The sequence below is a fragment of the Nycticebus coucang genome, chromosome 14, assembly GCF_027406575.1.
Source record: "Nycticebus coucang isolate mNycCou1 chromosome 14, mNycCou1.pri, whole genome shotgun sequence".
NCBI lineage: Eukaryota > Metazoa > Chordata > Mammalia > Primates > Lorisidae > Nycticebus > Nycticebus coucang.
In genome coordinates, this window is record NC_069793.1 from 78,575,648 (window position 1) to 78,601,480 (window position 25,833).

Sequence of the window (25,833 nt, forward strand, 5' to 3'; positions counted from 1 at the left end):
CAAGGCTGTTTTAACATATGTAAGTCCATAAATGTTATCCACCATATTAACAGAAGCAAAAACAAAGACCATATGATCTTCTCAAAAGATACTGAAAAAGCATTTGACAAAATCTAGCATCCTCTTCTAATTAGAACCCTGAAGAGTATAGGCATACATGGCACATTTCTTAAACTGATTGAAGCTATCTATGACAAACCCACAGCTAATATTTTACTGAAAGGAGTAAAACAGAAAACTGAAAGCTTTTCCTCTTTGAACTGGAAGCACACAAGGTTGTCCTCCTTCACCATTACTATTCAGCATAGTGCTGGAAGTTCTAGCTAATACAATTAGGCAAGACAAGGAAATAAAGGGCATCCAAATAGGAGCAGCGGAGGTCAAACTCTCCCTCTTCACTGATGACATGATATTATACTTAGAGAACCCCAAAGACTCAACTACAAGACTCTTGGAAGTCATCAAAAAATACAGTAATGTTTCAGGATATAAAATCAATGTCCACAAGTCAGTAGCCTTTGTATACAGCAATAAAAGTCAAGATGAGGGGCTAATTAAGGACACAACTCCCTTCGCCATAGCTTCAAAGAAAATGAAATACCTAGGAATATACCTAACAAAAGAAGTGAAGGATTTCTATAAAGAAAATTATGAAATCCTAAGAAAGGAATTAGCAGAGGATATTTAAAAATGGAAGAACATACCATGCTCATAGCTGGGAATAATCAACATTGTTAAAATGTCTACACTTCCCAGAGCAATCTACCAATTCAATGCCATCCCTATTAAAATACCAAAATACCAAATACCCATTTAATCCTGCAATCCCATTGTACTTTCAAGACTTGGAAAAAATGATTCTAAATTTTGTATGAAACCAGAAAAAAACCCACATAGCTAAGGCAGTTCTTAGTAATAAAAACAAAGCCAGGGGCATCAGCATACTAGATTTTAAGCTGTACTACAAAACCATAGTGATCAAGACATCATGGTACTGCACAAACATAGAGACATAGTCATCTGGAATCAAATAGAAAACCAGGAAATGAAACTAACATCTTACAACCACTTAATCTTCAATAAACCAAAGAAGAACATACCTTGGGGGAAAGACTCTATTGAATAAATGGTGCTGGGAGAACTGATATCCACATGTAAAAAACTGGAACTGGACCCACACCTTTCTCCCCTCACAAAAATGGATTCAAGATGGATAAAGGACTTAAATTTAAGGCATGTAAACTCTGGAAGATATCGGCCTGGGGAAAGACTTCATGAAGAAGACTGCCACGGCAATTGCAACAACAAAAATAAACAGATGGGACTTAATTAAACTGAAAAACTTCTGTACACTAAGGAGACAACAACCAAAGCAAATAGACAACCTACACAATGGGAAAGGATATTTGCATATTTTGAATCAGACAAAAGCTTGGTAACTATGATCTATATAGAACTCAAATTAATCCACATGAAAAAAGCCAATGATCCCATATATGGATGGGCAAGAAACATGAATAGAACCTTCTCTAAAGAAGACAGACGAATGGTTAACAAGCATATGAAAAAATGCTCATCATCTCTCATTATTAGAGAAATGCAAATCAAAATCACCCGGAGATACTTTCTAACCACAGCAATGACCCACATCACAAAACTGCAGATGGTGGAGTGGATGTGGAGAGAAGGGAACACTTTTACACTGCTGGTGGGACTGCAAACTAATACCTTTTTGGAAGGAAGCATGGAGAACCCTCAAAGAATTTAAGCTAGACTTCCCATTTGATCCTGCAATCCCATTACTGGGCATCTACCCAGAAGGAAAAAAATCCTTTTATCATAAGGACACTTGCACTAGACTGTTTATTGAAGCTCAACTTACAATCACCAAAATGTGGAAACAGCCTAAATGCCCACCAAACCAAGAATGAATTAACAAACTGTATGTATATATACACCATGGAATACTATTCAGCCATTTAAAAAAATGGAGATTTTACAGCCTTTGTATTAGCCAAGATGGAAGTGGAACACCTTATTCTTAGTAAAGCATCACAAGAATGGAGAAGCATGAATCCTATGTACTCAATTTTGATATGAGGACAATTAATGACAATCAATAACACAGTGGGGATGGGGGAAGGGGAAAGCAGAGAGAGAAAGGAGGAGGATGGGGGAAAGGAAGAGCAGAGAGAGGGAAGGAGGGAGAGGGTGAGGTCTTGGTGTGTGCCACACCTTCTGGGGGCAAGACATGATTGTAAGAGGGACTTTACTGAACAAATGCAATCATGTAACCTGGTTTCTTGTACCCTCAATGAATCCCCAACAATAAATTAAAAAAAAAAAAAAGAATTGGTTCCTTATATAATTCTCCACTATTATTTGCATTATTACCAAAATTCCACTGTGGACAAAAATATTCCCTTGGATTTAAGTACCTATCACACCAGGGAAGTAACTTGAAATAGTGGAAAGAAACAGTCAATAAATATTTAAAATAATAAAAGAAAATAGGAAAAGAATGGAAGAAAGGGACAGCGAGAGGGAAGAAAGAGTGGAGGTAGGGAAGGGAGAGGGTGGGTGTGGTAGACATTAAAAATAAACGTTTATATCCCAGCATTGACTTGTTCTAGTTAGGTAAACTTTGACGAGCTACTCAATCTCTCTGAGTCTTATTCTCTTCCTCTGAACATGGGGCAATAACATTCAGGGTGTTGTGAAAACTAGTACTAGAGATCTACTGTACACTATAGTACGTATAGTTACCAATATTGTATATTTAAAAATTTACTGAGAGGATGTCTTCTTATGAAAGTGTTCTTATCAGATTCACACAAAATGATAAATAAAGAGGTCTGGAAGAAACTTTTGGAGATAATGGATATGTTTCTGGTGTACATTATGGTGGTCTTTTCATGAGAATATACATATGTCCAAACTCATTAAGTTGTATACATTAAATATGTACAGCTTTTTTATGTCAATTATACCTCAATAAAGTAGTCTTAAAAATCATTTAAATAAAATGCTTGATAAATAAAAGGTGCTTAATAAATTGATGCTGACAATTCTTAAATTTTGGTAAATGGTACTGCTGCTACTACTCATCACCATCAGCAAACTGTGTATAGCATTATCTCATGCATTTTTTTAATTTAATTTTTTACTAATCATACTGCATACATTATGGGGTATAATGTGATGATTTGATATACAATGTGGAATGCTTAAATCAAACTGATTAGCATAACCATCAGCTCACTTAATTTTTTTTTTTTTGTGGTAAGACATTTATCATTTACTCTTAGTTATTTTGAAATGTACCCTTGCATTGTGCACATTAGGTGAGATCCCACCAAATGCTCTCCCTCCTCCCTCCACTCACTCTCCCTCCTCCCCTCCCCTCACCCTTCCTCTTCCCTCCTTCTTGCTGGATTATATTTGTGTTTTATCATTTGTATGAATGTGTAAGTGATTATATATTGGTTTCATAATAGTATTGAGTACATTCAATACCTTTTTTTCCATTCCTGAGATACTTTACTAAGAAGTAAAGTTCAACTCCATGTAGGTAAATTTAAAAGATGTAAAGTCTCCATCTTATCTTATGGCTGCATAGTATTCCATGGTATACATATGCCACAATTTGTTAATCCATTCATGGGTTGATGGCCATTTGGGCTGCTTGTGTGACTTGGCAATTAAGAATTGGGCTGCAATAAACATTCTGGTGCAAATGTCTTTGTTGTAAAATGATTTTGGTTGTGTGTGTGTTTTTTTTAAATAGTCACATGCACTAAACTATATACATTATAGGTGCAGTTTTTAGAGTATGGTCAAGAGTTTGGAGAAAAATCTGTTTTTTAATAAAATTACTTACATACTATTAAAAAAGGCATGTTATTTTAGATGCAAATGGGTCTCAGAAAATCTAAAAGAAAACACTGGCACCTTCATCCTTATCTGAGGGAAGTAAGTGTAGCAGGCATTAGATACCTGAAGAGCATTTAAACTGCGGCATGCACTTGAATCCATAATCCTCTTATCCATGCTTCTTTTTTAATTCAGGTGCTCCTGGTGTCATAATTGAAAGTGACTTTTTCACAGATAGTGTTAGACATGGAAGGAATGAAGACTAAAGAGAAATACTCACCGATAGGATCTGGTCTCCTCTCTGGAGCTCCCCACTCAGGTCTGCTGGTCCACCGGCCAGAATGAAGGATACAAAAATGCCTTCTCCATCTTCCCCGCCCACAATGTTGAAGCCCAGGCCAGTGGAGCCTTTGTGCAGGACCACCTTGCGGGGCTCCCTGCAGAAAACAGAGAACACAGCTCACAGGGGGATCTGCTCAAGATTTAGGTTGCTTTTACTTTCATTAGGATATATAATATCAGCAATTTGCTACCTATGAAAATGGTTTCCTGAAGTAAGACATGTTTGCACATGAAGAAGGAGGCTGATATCAGGACGGATGCCTGAGCTCTTAACCAAAATACCGTGCAAAATCATTCCTTATTTCTAAAACATTCCCTTAAGCTAGTTTTACTTCCACTTTTTCTTTGTCTAGAATATCTATTCTTGTACTGAAACCCAGAATAGTACTCAGTGGGATAAATGTATTCAAAATGAGGGACAGATTTCAGGGGATAAGAGACTAGATTGAATGGCCAGATCATGATAAATCTTATATGACAGTCTGTGGGTTTGTGTTTGTTTGAGTGTTAATTAAAATGTATTCTTCTAATCTTCATTGGAAGATTCTGAGGCATTAAGAAAATGTAAAATCATTTCAGGAAAATAACAGGTGGTCATATGTGGCACTGATGGTGAGTGAAGCACAGATTTGATGAGAGGAAAACCATGTGGAAGGTTGTCAGTGAGGAAGTGATAGCTTAAACATAGTTGACAGCAGTGATAATAACAAGAAAGGGCAATATGAAAGAGAAAATTTGAAAAGAAAAGCAATGGGTTCAGAGATTGACTTAGGCTTTGGAAAAGGAGGAGAGAGAATCCAACTGGCAAAAAGAGATGGGAGTGAAATCCAGGGTCATGAGGATGAGTGTGATTTTGAATGCCCAGTTCCAGGTAATGATGGGATATTGATGTGGAGATGTTCTGAAGCAGGTGGAGATGAAAGATAGGAATTTGGGTCCTCAGAGATGACTGTAAATGCAGATTTGAAAAAGATCATCAACAAACAAGCAAGAGATCAAATCTTGAGCAAATAGTTCACTGAGTTTGTGTACTGGTCAGAAAATTATGCAAGGAATCTTAAAAGGCATCTTGTTGAATTTTCTATATCAGCAGTTTTTTTAAAAAATGTGTTTTGCAAGGTATCTTTTTGTATCACCCAGGTCTCCCAAACATAGCAGTTCTAATCACTGAAGTTTCTCTTCTATTTTCCTTCTCTTAGTGATGGAAGAATAATAAAAACCATCCAATATATTTTTATGCTAATGATCAACAAAGTTTGTTATGTACTATCACATTTCCGTGCATAAGCAACATGATTAGCCTTATTATGACAAAGAGTTTAAAATGCACATCACAGTAAGTGACATGTTATATACCAATGTGATGCATTAAGTCAAAGATTAACTAACATAGATTTAGTTCATTTTATTCTACAAGTAATACTGTACCAGGAATAGTCCCAGGTGCTCAGAATGTTTACAAACAAAATAAATATCTCTGCCCCTGTGGGCTTATATTCTAATGTGGGTAGGCCACTGATACACAATAGATGCACTAAATAAGTTCATTATATAGCACATTAGAAGGCAGTAAGTGTTTTGGAGAAAAAGTAGAGCAGTATAAGAGCAATAGGTTGTGGTAGGAGTGGGCCTGAGTAGGATTCACTGAGTATGTAACCTTTGAGGAAAGACACAGAGGTGAGGAAACTTGTCATGTAGGTATCTAAAGGAACAGCATTCTAGCAAAAGGCAACAATCAACACAAAGGTCCTAACATTGGGACCGAGCCTGTTGTTATCAAAGAAGAACTAGGAGGCCAATGTGGCTAAAGTGCGCGAATGAGGGAAAGAGAATGGTAAAAGATGAAAAAGTTTGTGTATTAATTTTCTATTTCTGAGTAACAGAATTTAATCTGTATTCAGCAGCTTAAAACTATATCCATTGTTTTCTTATAGTTCTGTAGATTGGAAGTCTGGGTAAACTTGACTGTGTTGTCTGCCTAGAATTTCCTGAGGTTGAGGTCAAGGTGTCAGCCAAGCCAAGCTTTATTGGGAAGGTCTGTAGAAAAATCTGCTTTCAGGTTGTGGGCAGAATTTTTCTTTCTTTTTTTAGTTGTAGGATGGTACTAGTTAGGGTTCTCCAGAGAAATAGAATCAATATAACAATAGGAATATATACATATATACATATACACACACATATATATACATATGCACACATATATACACATACACATACATATATACATATACACACATAAATATATACATACACACATATATACATATACACACGTACATATACATCTACACATACATATATACAATATACACACACATATATACATATACACACATACATATATATGCACATACATATATGCATTCATACACATATATACATATATACACATACACATATAAATATATACATACACACATATACACATATACACACACACATATATACATATACACATATACATCTACACATACATAATATACAATATACACACACATATATACATATACACACATACATATATATGCACATACATATATGCATACATACACATATATACATATATACACATACACATATACACATACATACATACACACACAAACATATACATGTACATATATATGTACATATACACACACATATAAAATAAGGGACTAGCTCATGTAGTTATAGAAGCTGATGGTCCCAGTTGGCAGCTGGCAAACTTGAGGCCCAGGAGAGCCAGTGGTGTGGGTCCAGGCTGAGTCTATGCCCAAAGGCAGGAGAAGATTGATGTTTGAACTTGAAGACAGAAAGAAGAAGAAAACTCTCCCTTACTCTGCTTTCTTGGTCTATTTAGGCCTTCAATGGATTGAATGAGGCCCACCCACATTGGAGAGGACAATCTGTTTTACTCAGGAGTCTACAGATTGAAATTTTAATTTCATCCAGAAACACTCTCACAAACACACCTAGAGAAATGTTTAAATACATGGTACTCAATGACCCAGTCTAGTTGACATATAAAATTAACCATCATAAGGACAGAGGCATTGATTTCCTGACTAGCCATCAGTTGGGGGTCTCTCTCATCTTCTAGAAAACACCCATATTTCTCATCAGATGGCTCCACCTTTAAGCCAACAATAGCACATTGAATCCTTTTCACATTTGGAATTTCTTTGACTTCCTCTTTTGCAACTAATTGAATTGAATTGCTTTTCAGGGGTTAATGTGATTAGGCTAGGCACATTCATGTAATTTTACTATTTTAAGATCACCGATTAGTAATCTCCATTACATTAGCAAAATCTTTTTTGTTTTTTTAATGTAGAGAACTTAAGTGTAGGAATAATGTCAGGAGGTAGCTATCATGAGACCTTCTTAGAATTTTGCCTACCATAGTCAGAGACACAACAGTGGACAAATGTAGGGCTCTGAAGACCATTTTAAAAGCTTTGATTTTTACTCTGAGAGAAATAAGAACCTCTGAGAAGGATGACTTAATCTGATTTATGTTTTCATATGATTACTTTGGTATTAAATAGACTTAAATTGTAGCTGGGTAAGCATGCAGGTTCAGCTCCCCATGTGTCTTCATTAATGCCAGGGAAGGGGAGTGAAGCAGACCACTCATCCTACCTCAGTGGCACTGGGTGGAGGAGAAGCTTAGCTCTCCTTTGGACCCACTGACACTAATGAGGTTAAAAGAGAAAGCAGGATAGTGACTAGTACCACCTAAAACACCTCCCTCTGCTTCGTTGCATGTGGGTGGGGGTGGGAGGGCAGAAGTCTAGCTTTCTGACAACACTGCTGACATTATCCTGGCAGGCAGAGTGGTTTGCAAGCCAACCCTGCTTTCTTGTTTCTCCTTTTACCTCATTGCCACTGGATGGGATGGAAGTTCAGCTTCCTGCCCAGGAGTAGGGGAGCATAATTCCGTCTACTGATACCTCATTATAGCTTGTGATGGGTGAGGTTTTAAGTTCAGCTTCACACTGGAAAGCGGGATATCTCATACCTCCTTGCTCTGCCTATCTGCTGTCAGATAGGGATGGAACCTCATGCCAAGTGGCTTGTATTAGTCCACAGTACAACTTTCCTGAGGGCGGATGGTTGCTCCACCAGATCGCTGTGGCTTGGACCCCCGCTGTCCTTTCCCATCAGTTCTGCCATGTGGGCTTCCTTGCCTCCTGAGTCAAACTCTCAAATCTCTGCCTTGTGCCCCCTAGTAATCCACTGGAGACCTGGGGGCATTAGATCCCGCCTGTGTGTCTGACCTGCTGGTGTGCATCTTGGGGAAAGCCAGCAGGCAAGGGACTCTCAGGCCAGTACCCCTGGGTCCGCTGCAGGTCCCAAGGGGAAAGGTGTGTGTCTCATTCTCTGTGGGAACCCCAGACTGATGAGAGACAGCTATTCCTGAAAGTCTCACTTTGTCCTCCCAGCTGCAGTGGGTGGAAGAGGATGAGCAGAGGAAAAGAGTCTGAATGGAAGTGAGCAGAGAACCTTGGCTCCTGGAGTTCTCCTCCCTTGGAGGGAAGCCTGGCTGGAAGTCCAAGCCCTGGGATCATGCCAGTTCTCTACACAATTCAGTGTCAACCAAATTATTTGATATTTTGCAACTCATGAGATTTAATACTTTTTTAAAATAGTATTTTATATCACAATAGTTATGGTACTTATTTTAATAATGAGGAGAAATGATAAAGAAATAAATCTGTAAAATGGTATGCAAATAAAATGTCCTAAGCACACTTCAAATGATTTACTTTTTCTAATTTAAACTTCTTATAATAATAACCTATCACATAACACTATAGATTTTCAAGTGTTTTCACGTATACTTTTCCTGTTAGAAGATCAAAACCTTGTGAAATACCAGAAATTTTATTTTATAGATGCTTAGGTATGTAATTGAACTTGTCTACATTCACAAAACTAATAAGCATCGAGAAGCTGGTTTGCAAAACTAGAGCTCATCTGTTTGCTACAAGTAGTGTTTTGTCCATTAGATGGAGAAAACAGACAAGGAAAAATTTAATAAACTAAACTAAAATGATACTTTGTATAAGCCAGAGTAGGATTTGAATTTTAAAAGGATATTAATATTTTACAGAATACACAGTTTACTAAATAATTGACCTTCAAAAATTCACTTTAACTGTCCCTGCTTCTATCATTTGAATCAGTTCTAATACTTTATCGTATGTAAACAAATTTGCTACATTCTCCACTTTTTAAAGATAAGCCAAGAATCTAGACTTTTACATGAGTTTTCCACACTTTAAACTTGACAATGATCAAAATAAAAATTAATAGCATTATGCAGGTCAAAACAAATATGTCTGTCATAGATCCAGCTGTTGCCTGCCAGTGTGAGAGTCGGCATTGCTGGAAGGTGAACGGCACATTCATTATCTGCTTCATGTTCTCTCTTCCACAGTGCTTAGTATAGTACCTGACTCATGTTCATTCTCTGTAACTTTAAGTTGGTTTAATATTCCAAATTCATCTCATTTCTGTTCTTCCCTTTTCAAGTTCTCCCATTCTGGAATATGTTTTTCTTTTATCTTACTCTTTTCCTTTTGTCTTAAATTTTTTCCCTTTTATATCACATCTGCTTAAGGTCCATCATCTTCATGATGACCCATTCCCAAACATTGTGAGCCACAGCACTGACTCTGAGTGTGATGACTGTAATGTTCCACATTTCTGTGAACTGTTTTGTGTGTGAGGGCATTGTGTCATAATCACCTGGAGGTGAGATCATAATCTCCCTGGAGGCGAGGTATCATGCTTTGTATTTCTAGGTATAGCTAATACACCTAGGAGTCTGCTCAATGAACACACACTACAGATTTATAAGAACTCAAAGACTTTTCGTAACTAAAATGAGTTCAACTCTAATTTGCTATGTCATCTATTATCCAGAATTCAGATGACATTGGGGCCCATTGCTAGTCATTATTACACATTGGTATGCACTGACAGTGGAACAAAATTCTAACTCTTTTGTAAAATTTTAATTTAATTCTTTTTAGAAACAGTATCTTGTTATGCTGTCTAGGTTGAAGTGCAGTGGCATGATCATAGCTTACTGCAACTTCAAACTGCTGGGCTGTGGTGATCCACCTGCCTCAGTCTCTCAAGTAACCGGGACTCTAGGCATGTGCCACCAGAACTGGATAATTTTTAATTTTTTTTTTGTATAGAGATGGAGTCTTTCTAAGTTGTCAGAGTGGGTTTTGAACCCTTGGCCTCAAGCCATCCTCCTACGTTGGCATCCCGAAGGGCTGGAATTACAGGTATGAGCAACTGCGCCCAGTCTAAAATTTTAACAACTATACCTCATTCAGGTTTTAACTCAGAGATTGTGGTCTTCTGGAAGCTGTCCCTGATGCTTCCCTCAGCGTCCCTACTCCAGGCTGGGTTGGGTACCTCTCCTAGTATTCTCTCCGTATATCTGAAATAATTCTTTTTACACTGGACTATTTCAGTTGTCTCCTCCTCTAGCTAAAGTGATCAGCTTCAGGGCAGGGATCATGTCATTTGCTTTTTGTCTTTCCTACCTGGTACATAATAGGAGCTTAGTGACTGTTAATTTCAGATTTCATATTAAAGTATGAAATCTACAGAAGATGAAACTTGGTCACTCATAATGTTAATATATATTTTTTAAAAGTTACTTATTAACTTAAAATGTATTTCATTCATCCATTAAACCTTTTATTTATTTTTAAATTTTATTTCAAAATATTAAGGGAGTACAAATGTTTTTGCTACATGGGTAGCTTTTGTAATGCTGGAGTCAGGGCCACCAGTGGCTAGTGTATCTGTCACCTAAATAATGTTCAAGGTAGGTTTTTGCCCCTCCGCTTCCCCTCTCTCTTCCTTGGTTCATTTCCAACGACTTTTATTTCCCTTTGTGCACATGTGTGCCCATCAGTTAGTTCCATCCAATCTGCCAGTAAACAAACATCTACAAAGTACTTATCGTGTTAGGCATTATGAATACAAAGATTAAAGAGCCTGGGCTAGGAGGAGCCGCATGTAAACACTTATAAAAGCCCAGTGACAGGACAAATGCTATGACAGAAACATGTGAGTAATAAGCTAAACTAGCTAAAAGTAAAAAGTGACCAGCCTTTTTCTAAGATTTTATCCTCTTATCATCACGGAGATAAAATGTGCTATATTCATTTATTTAGCTTTATTAATGAAATATGATGTAAAACGCCTTTATAATTTTAAATTGGATGCTGAAAAATTGGAGAAATGCCAGCCTGACCTGCTCCCAGTTGTCAGATCCCAGCTGATCATCAGCAGTGTAATCTTGTTTAGCTGGACTGGAGTCTCAGAGGGTGGTCTATGCCAGCAGGATGTTTTCAGGAGAAGGAAATGGGGTGCTATGGGCTATCTTTCTCTTTATACCAGATGGTTTAAGAGGGAGCAATGGGGTGGTGCCTGTGGCTTAGAGGAGTAGAGCGCCGGCCCCATATGCTGGAGTTGGTGGGTTCAAACCCAGCCCCAGCCAAAAACTGGAAAAAAAAAAAAAAAAGAAAAAGAGGGAGCAGTGAATCAGAAAGGATGGTGTTGACTGTGTTTCTTACAAGTGATATAATGGACCATAACTGTCTGTCTCAATCTTTCACAGTGATCCACCTATGCCTTCAGAATAAAGTCTAAACATCTAAGGATGTTATTCAAAGCTTTCTATAATTTAACCTTCATTTGTCTCTCCATTACCTAGCTTCACTGTACTCCGTCATATCCCATGTTTCAGTTGTACGAAGTTGTCAACCACAGCTTCTCATACCATGTTATTCCTTACTGTCTTTTCTCTGGATGTTCTCTTTGAATAGATGGATATCTTTCCTGCTATTCATGTGTCTAATGAACTTATACTTGGCCTTCAAGATTGAAACCAAGAATTCTGCTCCCTTCACCTTCATCTTTAGAAGAACTGACCACCTCTTTTTTGAAATCACATTGCCCTTCATTGAGTATGTCACTATCATTGCCTTTCCTCTTTTCTGAAATTACTTTGTTTACCCATCCATACATACTGTGAATCTGTGTGGTCCTAAAGACTAAAGACTCTTAAAGTCCTTTTTTTTTTTTTCAAGATGGAGTCTCAAACTGTAGCCCTGGGTAGAGTGCTGTGGCAATACAGCTCACAGCAACCTCCAGCTCTTGGGCTCAAGCGATTCTCCTGCCTCAGCCTCCCAAGTAGTTGGGACTACAGGCACCCGCCACAATGCCCAGCTATTTTTTGGTTGCAGTTGTCATTGTTGCCTAGCAGACCAGGGCAGGGTTCGAACCCGCCACCCAAGGTGTATGTGACCAATGCCCTTGCCAATGGAGCTATGGGCGCTGCCTTAAAGTCCTTTTTTATTTTTACAATATTGAGAACTAGTATAGGCTGAATATAGAAGAGACATACACACACAAAAAAAATGTTCCACGAAAGAATAAATAAATAAAAGCAAGTGGTTGGGAGAAATGACATTGAGTTCTGGTTCCATCACTCTAGGGATGTATGGACACCCACGCATGCTCTCTGTAGGTCAGGTTCCTTGCTTAGGTAATGGAGAGAATAATGTTTGCCTTATGGGGGTGGTAAAACTCAGATAAGACAAATAGCTTAAGGCCTCTAGAAAACTGAGAAGTGTTAAAGAAAACTATACATTGAGCTTACATTTCCAGTCACTGACATATTAGATGTTACAAAATGTGAAATTAAAATTCTGAATAAAATGTTTATGAAATACTTTTAAATGCATGGTTAAGCTTGCAAGTAAGAGAAATCCTCAGAGGCTGACCATGGAGCAGAAATGCTAGCTCAGAAGAAAGCGAGTGCTGAGAATAGAAACTGATTGAAGGGCAAAAGAGCAATTGTTTCAGTGTCTAGATTTCTCAGCTGCCTAGAGAAAAGGATTGTGTGAGACCACAGGCGGGATTAGATCAGAGACTTTGAGCAAAATTAGGAACCCTGAAAGGCTACACTCCAAACAAAAGGATAATGTTTAAAAGTAGTAGCTACTCAACAATGTCAAAAATACACATTTACCCTGACCTTGGCTTAAAGCAAGGAGAAAGAGCCTGTGGAACTAATCAAGGCATATTTGAATGTGGAAGTTACACTGTAGAAATAGAATTCATTCAGCTGAATAAATCAGGAGAAGAAAGGAGGGAGAATCCACCTGGAAGGTAGGAGAAATTACTTGGCAAAGTCTCTCCAACATTGTGAGATAGTTGTGCTCCACAGCTCCAGCTCCAGGTACTGACATAAAGGTGCTACTCTGGTATGTTGAAATAACACATAAGATGAGTTCATCTGAACATCCTAGCTCAATAGCAGTAACCATTAAGGTCATCTGGGTGGCTGATTTCCATTTCTGAGAGCCCAGGCTCACCAAGTCACATACTCATTAAAATATGATTTCCCACAGTGCTTTTCCTATAGGGAATTGTATGCTAATTAGCACGTTCTATTATCTTGAGAACTTATATTTTCCGTTAAAAATTAATAACTTTGTATTACAGCACATAAGCTTGATCATCTCTGGATACACTGACAAAAATTAAATTTCAGAGAATGTCTATCTAAGGCCCAGATCATATATGTGAAGAGCCAGCTAGCTTCCCTGAACCTTCTTTCCTTCATTTCTCTATAAATAAATTTCTCTAAAACTATGCTGATGTGAGTAATGTTATTTAAGAAAAGAATAGTGGTAGGATATCAAAGATTTTTTTTTTTTAGAATGGTTTGACATGTATTAGTATACGTGAAGAGGGGGCATAGCAAAGGTGGTTGCTTGGAAGTCAGCCACATAAGGTTTCAAAGCTGCTGCTTGATTATGACTAATGTCTTATATCTAAATGAGTTGACTTCTTAGAAGAGCTGCAGTATAATGTGTGCCTCATATTTGAATAATGGTTAATTTGGCCAATTAGTCAAATAATCAACCAAGCAGATTATTGAACATCATGCAGATACACAAAAATAAAAGGGTTTTGTTGAACTAAGGACATGATGTTAAAATAATATATAAGAAATCTGACATTAGAAAGGAGAATATATGCTCTAGATAGTAATTATGCAATAGAAGGTAAGCTGACTTCAGCAAAATAGTCACTATACAGATATTGAGTATAAGTATAGTAAATATACTATGGTTGGTACTGTGTGAGATAAAAACACTCTATTAGGTGGGCATAATATGTGTACTGTAATATTGGGAAAGACTGTGGGCATTGGAACTAAACAGATCTAGGCTTGAATCATAGTCCTATCAATAAATATATGAATAACCTTTGGTGGAGGTTTTGAAATCTTAGTTTTTACAGTTGTAAATTATGAGCAGTAATATCTATTTTCTGACATTGTGAAGATGAAATGAAATAGCACATTAAATACTGAAATCACATAGTAAGCAGTGAATTCTAACTTACTCCCTTTCTAGAAAATTATGACCTTTGGAAAGCAAATAGTCACACATAAAGTTGCAGACCAACAAGGCAAGGTCATATATGTTAAGGGCTAAATAAATATGGTAGATAATGAGAGATCTCTATGTCAAAGAAAAAAGATAAGTCATGTAGAATGTGGAATCTGAGCTAGATCTTGACAATGGGTAGAAACTAGGTAAGTGAGAAAGTAAGGTAAAGGGTATTTCAGGAGATAGAATGCAATCTTAATGAAATTAACAACCCCCTTGTTCCCCAGCATCTATCATAGTGCCTGATACTGATTAGAGCTTTGATATCTGTTGGATGAGCTAAAAAATTGGTGATTGTATCCTTTCCCATATTAATAATTCACTAATTTGGCTTGGAACCCATAGCACAGTGGTTAAAGAGTCAGCCACATGCACTGAGGTTGATGGGTTTGAGCCTGGCCCGGGCCAGCTAAACAACAATGACAACTGCAACAAGAAAATGGCCAGTGTTGTGACAGGTGCCTGTAGTCCCAGCTACTTGGGAGGCTGAGAGAAGAGAATCACTTAAGCCCAAGAGTTTGAGGTTGCTGTGAAACTCTACCTCAAAAAAAAAAAAAATTCATTAATTCATATCTTCAGCCCTAATTAGTCTCCAAAACTCCCAATTTCTATTCGATTGCTCCAGAATTAAATCATCATTTTCCCCCAGAACCTTTTTTTTTTTTTTCATTTTTTCTTATCTTGTTTAATGGTGTCTGTCCAATATTGCAAATCAGAAAAGTCCTGTATTTTGGTCTCTATTACTCATCTAGTATTTCCAATTGGCAAAAAAATGCAGTCAATTTTACCTCAGATATACCCCTCACATCCATAACCCTAGTATTGCTGGCTTAGTTCAGTAGTATTACCTCAGATATACCCCTCAATTTTACCTCAGATATACCCATCACATCCATAACCCTAGTATTGCTGGCTTATGACATCTCATACCTGACCTCTGTCAAGGATCCCTAACATTCTTTCATCTTTGCACTCTTTCCTTCATACTGTTGCTATGAGAGAAATTTACTTAATAAAAAACAAATGCAGTCATTTCATTACCCTTTAAAGCTCCCATTTTTTTTTTCTATGCTACCTGAGGGGATAAAATCTTCCTTACTGTCTGTTGCATGGTATGTAAAGTAATTTATAATTTGTGCTGCAAGTACATTTAAAATCTCAGTACACAACAAATTCCTTGGTCCCGATACCCATCCATTATTGCAAACTTCCCGTGTGTCTCTGATGGCCAGACTTTCCTGTGCTATTTATGTGTTCTTCCTCTGTTTGGAATGCCCACCTCCAACTGAACAAGTTTACCTTTCAATAATTCTCCTAAGTACATTTAGACATCTTTTGGGTGGTATTCCCAGAGCATTTTATTTTGGGAACATTATAGCATTCATCACTTAAAAAATATATGCACACACATATGTATATATACACACAATATATACACAGTATATATATATGTGTGTGTGTGTATACTATGTACATGTCACTCCTCCACCAACTGAAACTTCTTTGTGCACAAGAAATATATCTATTTCACTTCCTGAAGAATGATTTATTCCTCTACAATGGTTAAATATCGGCTTTGGCTTCAGACACACATGTAAGTTTAACACCCAGGTTTTCCACTTACTAGCTACACGATCTTGGTCAATTAATTCATCTTGATGAGCCTCAGTTTTCTCATTTTTAAAATGGGAATAATGATAATACTTATATCATGTTTTTTTGTAAGATTAAATGGGCTAAGTAATGTAAATTCAATACTACACTAATTAATAAATAATCTGTAGCTTTTAATAGCCACTCAAATATTTATTGAACAGACACTATTTGCAAAGTAGTTATGTTATGTCATAGATGAGGATTATTATCACAGATTTATTTCTCACAGAAATTCTAATATAGTAGGAGGGGAGGAGTCAGTTTTCAACAGAGGGTCCTGTCTAGAGGGTGAGATGTTGGACTGAAGTGGACTCAGAGAAGCTGATGGTAGGAAGTTGAGCACAGAGATAAAAAGTGAGGTGCGCATCATCCCTACTGAGACAAGCAGTGAGGCCAAGGAAGAGGAAGAAAGAAAACAAAGATCAGATACAGACCAACGAGTTGGAAGGTGTCCAAGGTCAAGAGAATGGGAGACCCTTCCCCTAAATAGATGTCTGAGGTGGGCTTTCTACAAGGAAGTGGGGAACAAAAGATATCTCACCTTCACCCCAGGAAGAGAGCCACTAAATCCTGGTCCTTCTACACCAAGGAGGTCCCACATCTGACCCTATCCTGCCTGGCACAAAAGTGAACAAATATTTTCCGTGGAATCCTGAGCACACAGCTGACACTCCCCCCTCTCCTTGTTGCCTGAAGGAATGCCCCTGCAGAGGCCAGAGTGTTTGGTGAGCTCCTTGGGTGGCCAGGGCATTATGTGGGCCACTGAATTGCAGTTCAGAAACACTGGAGCTGCAGTTCTAACTTTTGTGGGGAGACGGGTGAACTTTCCTGAATCTCTCTCACTAGAAAAGACTCTTCTCCAGCCCCTTAGGAGCTCTCAGACATATATGCCCATGGATTTTTGTTTTCTAGCCACCTGAAGAGCCTTTGAACACTTTGGTGTGGGTGTTGCTTGTGCTATCTAAGCAAGCTTGACTGGAACTCTTTGCCAGAGCTATCTGCCTGGTGACCGTCTGAACTTGTTTGAGTGGGTATTGCTTTTGCTGCCTTGGTGAGCTTGACTGGAATTCTTGGCTAGACCCAACCGCCAATTCTTGTTATACTGGCACCACTGTCTGGGGCTTCAGATTCACCACTTGTTTGTCTTTGTTTGAGCAGCGTTGGTGTTGCAGCAGTGAGGGTGGATTCAGAAGGTCTGTTTGCAGATTTCCTTCCTCCAGCTATTGCCAGTGAGGGGTGGGGCCATAGGTGTTTGTATCTTTGCCCAGCAGAGATTCTAGTGAAATACCATGACTCCTTAGGATTGGGTAGAGTGTAGACTGACAGCAAGATAGAGTCAGGTTGCACAATCTTACCAAGCCAGCCTTCAGAGTCTCTGACTGTAGCTCCGTGAGGCTGTAGGGGAAAAGACACAATCACAGGCCCCAGATCATTAGAGAAGAGGTGGTTAGCTCTAGTTCCTGGGGCCTCCCAATCTGGTCTCACCCTGCCAGTTTTATTTGTCAAATAGGTTAGTATGGTATTACCTAAGGGGCCCCAATTAGATTACCTATTAACAATTATTTAGGAACAACCTATCATTTGAACTAAAAATAAAAAGTATAATATGTTAACAAAAAAAAAAAGCTGGAAATACTCATGGGAAGGAACCAGCAAAACAACACTGGCAACACAAAAAATCAGAGCAGATAAACTCCCCCAAGAGATTATGAAAGAGATACAACAGAAATTACCAGCCATAGAGAAATTGCTAAAATGTCAGAAGTAGAATTCAGAATAAGGATGGTAAATAAGATGATTGGAATGGAGGAAATGATGAAAATGGAAATCCAAAAAATAGTTCTAAAGTTGTCTCAAGAAACTAATGAATTTCAAGACAAAGTCACTATGGCTATGGACATAGTGAAGAAAGATACAGCAGAGCTTAAGAAATGGAAAAAGGCATTTGAGGAGTTTTGAAACACAGTAACCCCTCCCCCCCCCAGTAATAGAGTTGAACAGGGAGAAGAAAGAGTTTCGGAAACTGAAGACAAGACTTTTGAAATATCTCAAGCATTCAAAGAGGCAGAAATATTTATTTATTCTAAATATTTATTTATTCTATTATAAACAGAATATTCTTGGAGAGAGTTATAGGATCATTCCAAAAGATCAAATATTTAAATTGTAGGGATTCCTGAAGGAAAAGAGGATGGTCCTAAAGGCACGGAAACTCTCCTTCAAGACATTATGGTGGAAAATTTCCCAAGCATTGTGAGAGACATAGAGATTTAGATAGTAGATAGTTTCAGAAATCCAGCAAAACTTAATCCAAACAAAGTGTTTCCTAGACACATTGTAATAACTTTGCCAAAGTTAATATGAAGGAGAAAATCCTGCAAGCAGGAAAAGTCTTATCTACAAAGACAAAAATATCAGGATTGCAGATCTTTCAGCTGAAACTTTTCAGTCTAGAAGAGGAAGGTCATAAACCTTTAACCTTCTTAAACAAAAGAAATTTCAGCCCAGGATCCTATATCCTGCTAAACTGAGTTTTATTTGTGATGGAGAAATTAAATATTTTACTGATATCCAAATGTTGAGGAAATTTGCCATAACTAGACTAGCTCTACAAGAAGTACTCAGACCTATTCTTCATAGTGAACAAAATGATGGTCCACCACCAAAGTAAACCTACTTAGAAATTAAAGAACAAAGCCTAGCTTCCATAATGGTGAAATGGATAAAAATAAACTTTGGACCTCTAAAAACCAAGATGACCCAAATTCCACTATACCTATCAGTTCTCCCAATTAATGGGAATGGTTTGAATTCTTCTCTAAAGAGGCACAGGATGACTGACTGGATATAAAAGGTCAGGCCAGATATCTATCATCTCCAAGAAACACACCTCAGGGATAGGATAAAACAAGATTCAGGATAAAGGGATGAAAAACAGGAATCCAGGCAAATGGAAATTAGAAAAAAAAGTGTGTGTGTGTGTGTGTGTGTGTGTGTGTGTGTGTGTGTGTATGTGTGCCTGTGGATCTGGTGCTGGTCCCATATGCCAGAGGTGGCAGGTTCAAATCCAGCCCTGGCCAGAAACTGTAAAACAAAAACAAAAACAAAAAACAGGGGTTGCAATATTATTTGCAGATACAATTGGATTTAAACCAACAAAAATAAGGAAAGACAAGGATGGACACTAAATATTTGTCAAGAGCAGCACACAAAATGAAGAGATTCAATAATTAACATTCATGCACCCTAATAGAATGCTCCTCAAATTATAAAACAAATCCTAACTGATTTGAACTGTGCTATAATAGTTGGAGACTTTAACACCCCTATGGCAGTACTGGACAGATCCTCCAAGCAGAAACAAAACAAATATATACTGGACTTAGACATAATTCTAGGACAAATGTACCTAACAGACATATACAGAACATTTCATTGTAACAAGACTGAATACACATTCTTCTCATTAGCCTATAGATCATCCCCCAAAATTGATCATATCTTAGGAAAGAAGTCTAACCTCAATGAATTTAAAAGAATAGAAATTATTTCTTGTATCTTCTCACATCATTATGGAATAAACGTTGAACTCAACAGCAACAGAAATCTTCATACTCAAAGTCATAGAAACTAAATAACCTTCTGATGAATGACACCTGGGTCAAGGATGAGATTAAGAAGGAAATCATTAGATTTCTGGAACAAAATGATGTTGAAGCCACAAACTATCAAAACCTGTGGGATACTGCAAAGGCAATCCTAAGAGGAAAATGTATAGCATTAGCCACTTTCATCAAGAAAACTGAAAGAGAGCAAGTCAACAACCTAATGGGCCATCTTACTTAAGTAATTGAAAAGGGAAGAACAATTAAATCTCAAACCCAGCAGAAGAAAAATAACCAAAATTAGAGCAAAATTAAATGAAATCGAAAACACAAGAACCATTCAGAAGATCAGTGAAACAAAAAGCTGGTTCTTTGAAAAGATTAATAAAATTGATAAACCCTTGGCTAGAATAACCAGAAACAGAAAAGTAAGATCTCTAATAAGTTCACTCAGAAACAATAAAGGGGAAATAACAACAGATACCACAGAAATACAAAAGATCCTCAGCCAGTACTACAAAAAACTCTGTTCCCAGAAATATGAAAATATAGAAGAAATGGACCAATGCCTGGAAGCACATCACCTTCCAGAAAGAAGAACTGAACCAGAAAGAATTAGAAATTTTGAATAGACTTAAATCAAGCACTGAAATAGCATCAAATACACAAAATGTCCCAATAAAGAAAAGCCCTGAACCAGATGGTTTCACATCAGAATTCTACCAAACTTTCAAAGTAGAACTAGTTCCTATATTTCATAATCTATTACAAAACATAGAAAAGGAAGGAATCCTCCCCAACACATTCTGTGAAGCAAATATCACCCTGATCCTCAAACTAGGAAAGGATCCAACAAAAAAAGAAAACTATAGACTAATGTCATTAATGAATATCAATGCAAAAATATTCAATAAGATCTTAGCAAGCAGAATACAGCAACACATTAAAAAAGTTATACAGCATGATCAAATGGGTTTTATCCCTGGCATGCAAGGTTAGTTCAACATACATAAATCCATAAATATAATCCACCACATAAATAAAATAAAAAACAAAGACTATACGATTCTCTCAATTGATGCAGAAAAAGCTTTTGATAATATCCCAGTATCATTTCTTGGTATAAAAAATTAAGAAAATAGGCTGAGGTGGGACATTTTTTAAACTGAAAGAGGCCACCGACAATAAACCCACAGCCAATATCATATTGATTGGAGTAAAACTGAAAGCATTTTCACTCAGATCTGGAACTAGACAAGGATGCCCACTGTTACCATTGCTATTCAACACAGTCCTAGATAGCCTAGCCATTAGAATCAGGCAAGAGAAGGAGATAAAAGGGTATTCTAAAAGAGACAGATGAGGTAAAACTCTCACTTTTGGTGGATGACTTGATCTTATACCTGGAATATCACAGGGATTCCATTACAAAGCTCTTAGACATGATCAAGGAATATAGCAGCATCTTGAGATACAAACTCAAGGCTCACAAATCAGAGCCTTCCTATATGCCAACAACAGTCAACCTGAGGAAAAAATCAAAGACTCTATATCTTTTACAGTAGCACCAAAAAAGATGAAATACCTGGGAATAAAATCTAACAAAGGACATGAAAGATATCTATAAAGATAACTATGAAACCCTGAGAAAATAAATAGAAGAATATGGTAACAAATGGAAGAACATAAAACGTATGTGGCTGGGAAGAATCAACATTGTTAGTGTTCATACCACAAAAAGCAATCTACAGATTTAATGCAATCCCCATCAAAGCACCAAGGTCATACTTTGAAGAACTTGAAGAAACAGTACTTAATTTCATATGGAACCAGAAAAAAACCCAAATAGACAATACAATTTTTAGAAGTAAAAGCAAATCTGGAGGTATCATGTTCCAGACTTCAGGTTACAATACAAGTCTATGATGATCAAAACAGTATGGTACTGGCACAAAAATAGAGACATAGATCTATGAACTAGAATAAAGAATCTAGCAATGAACCCAGGCACATATTGTCATGTGATCTTTGATAAGCCTAACAAAAACATGCACTAGGGAAAAGAATCCCTATTTAAGAAACCATGCTGGGATTGCTGGTTAGCCATGTATAGAAAACTGAAATTGGACTCACATCTCTAACCATTGATAAAAATTGATTCTCACTGGATAAAAGGTTTAAATTTAAGACACAAAACAATAAAAACCCTAGAAGACAGTGTGGGGAAAATGGTTGAAAATATTGGCCTGGGAAAGAGTTTTATGAGGAAGATCCCCCTGGTAATTGCAGCAACACCAAAATAAATAACTTTTGATTTGATCAAGCTAAAAAACTTCTGCATAGCTAAGGGCACCACAGACGAAGTAAATAGACAGCCTTTGGAATGGGAGAAGATTATTGCATGTTATGAATCTGACAAAGGCCTGATAACTAGTATCTACAGAGAAGTCAAATTAATCTACAAGAAAGGAGCAAACAATCGCATTTCTAAGTGGGCAAGAGACTTGAACAGAAACTTCAACACACATAGGATGACGGATGAATGGCCAAAAAACATGATAAAATGCTCATCATCTTTTATCATGCAGATCAAAACCACCAAATGAGATATCACCTAGCTCCAGAAAGATTATTACACAATGCAAAGTCCAAAATCTGTATATGCTGGCATAGATGTGGAAGAACACTTTTGCACTGCTGATAGGATTATAAACTAATAGAACCTTCATGGAAAGAAGTATGGAGAATTCTCAAAGAACTAAAAGTTGACCTTCCATTTGATCCCACAATACCTTTACTTAGGAAAGGTATTGTGGGATCAATATTCTTCCACCCAGAAGAATAAAATTCATTTTACCACAAAATCATTTGAACCAGAATGTTTATTGCAGCTCAATTCATAATTGCCAAGTCATGGAAACAACCCAAATGCCCATCAACCTGTGAATGGATTAACAAACTGTGGCATATGTATGCCATGGACTAATAAACAGCCATAAGAAAATATGAAGACTTTACATAGTTTATGTTTACCTGGATTGAGTTGAAACACATTCTTCATGGTAAAGTATCTCAAGAATGGAAAAAAAAAGTCCAATGTACTCAATACTAATATGAAACCAATATATAAACAATTACACACCCATACAAATAAATGTTCAAACACAAATATAGTTTATCAAAGGGAAGGGGTGAAGAGGGAGAGGGGACTGTGATTAGTGGAAAGAAAGAGGGCATAGGGTGGAATCTCACCTAATGTGCACAATGTGAGGGCATTCAGCATGCCCCCTTGAGTGAAGGGCTCTTCTACAACTTGAACTCTACCTTGGAAATGGTAACAATGTAGCCTAAAAATTTGTACCCTCATATTAATTTGAAATAAAGAAAAATAAAAAATAAAATAAGGAAAAAAATTCAAATATAGTAGAGGAAAAAGTCAATTATCTAAAACTACATTTTGATACAATAAGTAAAAAAAAAGAGATGCATAAGGGCTATGAGGATCTGGGATAGAGATAAATAATTTCTGGATAGGGGTCTGTGGAAGGGTTGATGAAAGAGATTACATTTAAATTACCCATGAAAATATGACTAGTATTAGTTGCTCTGTTAATTACCTCATTCATCATAACAGGTGCTGTACAGAGGCAGATGCAGGTTTTATGGAGCTGAAGGTTTTATAATATGAGGGTCCCTCTTTATGAAAAAAAAAAAAACATAAAGCTATCTATGCAACATGAATTTTTTATTCACTCAGAATCCTAGGGTCTAACATCTAAAAAGTGCTTACAAAAGGAGCTCCATTTTCCCGGCATCTGTGCTTCCACTACCCAGCAAAGTGTCTGGCATAACACAAAGGGCTTAAAGAGGGTCATGCAATAAGAAGCCTAGAGTTTTCAGAGTAAATCCACTTCTGGTGCTGTGATAGGTGCTGGAAATGTAACCATAAATACAACTTAGTTCCTGACTTCATGGAGCTCTTATCCTAGGTAGACAGGGAGGTAAGGAAAATAATTAATTATAATAACATTCATTCATTCTCAACATTTGGGATACATTTTATAGTAGGTAGGAGAGCTCTGATTTGATAGAGAGACATTAGATGGTGAGAGGATTTTTAATTAATGGAGAAAAGCACAAATCAAAGAAGTGAAAGAATATGTAGCACTTAAAGAAAAGCAAATCTTCTCACTGACTGAAAGGTCTGGTTTTAGTAGGAGGACAGTGGAGACATAAAAGCAGAGTCCAGATCAGGTAGATGCTGTTAGTATAAACAGACTCAATTATCCTTTCTCAGAATGGAGTGGAGTATTTGCATATACTTTCTTTATTCATTTAACAACGGTTTACTCAACACTTGCTGGGCTAGATACTAGCTACACCTTGGGTATACAAAGCTATACAAGAATTTTATGTCCCCAAGAGGTTTACAATTTGTATTATATATTAAATTGTACCCCTCCTTCCCCTCAAAAAGGATATGTTGAAACCTTAATTCCCAATACCCTAGAATGTGATATATTAGGAAATAGTGTCATTGTGGATGTAAGGTGTTAAGATGAGGTCAAAGTGGAGTAGAGTGGGTCCCTTATGCAGTCTAACTGGTCTCCTTATAAAAAAAACAGCCATATGAACACAGATATACTGGAAGAGTGCCATGGGACAATAGAGGCCAATATAGGACTGATGCAGCTATAAGCCAAGAAACTCTAAGGATTGCTGTCAAACTATCCTTCCCAGAGATAGGAAGTATTGAAGACAGATTCTTCTATAGGTTTCAGAGAGACCAGGTTCTGCTGACCCCTTAGTATTGGACTCTAGCCTCCAGAAAATGAGATAATAAATTTCTGTTGCTTTAAGCTTCTCAGTTTGGGGTAATTTGTTACTTCAGTCTTAGGAAGATAATTCAATCTGGGAGGGGTTACTGGTGTAAATGCACAGATTGACATGAGCATTACCTATTCAGGGATGCAAAAGGGGTCATAGAGGCTGATTCAATCCCCATTACCTGTCCTTTTAGAAAATGAATTTGGGGGGGGGCAAGATGGCCAACTGGTGGCAGACTCCAACAGAAGCTCCTGTCCAGAAGTACCCAATTAAGCTGAAGACTGGGAGCCGAGCTGAGAGGGAAGTGTGATAACTGAAGGTCACCACTGCTGAGGCAAGCTGAGACTCTAAAACAGCAAACTTCAGGTACAAAATTCACCTGAAAGGAAAAGTGTTCGTCTCCTCCCCAAGAAAGCTGTTTTTTTTTTTTTCTTTTTCTCTTTGTTTGCTCCTGTAGGTTTTCTACAGGCAAGCAGTGAACTGAGGACCTCTTCTCTCACCCCACAGGGGAGAGTTATAGGAAGTGGGGACTATTTCCCCAGAGGGACCCTGTTGTGACTCTGAACACTCTCTTGTCAGGCAGAAAAATTGAACTAACGTTTTCCCTGCCATTCTGAACTTCCAGTCCAACCTTCCCCCCTCACCTGATAAACCAGAAGCCTAACCCCTGCATAGACTATGGGAGGAAGCTCATGAGCAGCACCCTCCACCCCTAGTCTGCAGGACCAAGTGCCCTGCCCCCATCCAGCCAGAGACTGCTAGCATCTTGTGCTCTGGGCCCTGCCACTGGCGCTCTCCCTGCCTCTGTGCAGTGCTGGGCCAGAGACTGCTAGAGCCGAGTGTCCCACGCCCTGTACCTGGCACCCTCCCTACCTCAGCGCTGTGCCCCACCTGGCAAGAGACTGCTAGAGTAGCTGCCCCATGCCCACCCTGCATCCATGCCATGCCCCAGCCTGGCCAGAATCATGATCCCAGCACTCTCCTTGCCAAAGTCACCAGGTGCCAGACACTGCCAGAATTGTGTGCAACATCCCCAACCCTGCTGC

The 25,833-nt window shown here is 37.8% G+C and overlaps 1 protein-coding gene across 20 annotated transcripts in view; it reads right to left on the minus strand.

Annotated features, from left to right (window-relative positions):
- Nucleotides 1–25,833, minus strand: part of DLG2 (discs large MAGUK scaffold protein 2) — a 2,435,891-nt gene that overhangs the window by 473,307 nt on the left and 1,936,751 nt on the right. For all 20 annotated transcript variants that reach the window (XM_053560224.1, XM_053560234.1, XM_053560232.1 and 17 more), the window contains one exon: nucleotides 4,154–4,310. In XM_053560224.1, coding sequence (XP_053416199.1) covers nucleotides 4,154–4,310 — 157 coding nt within the window. The remainder of the gene's footprint in view (nucleotides 1–4,153; nucleotides 4,311–25,833) is intronic.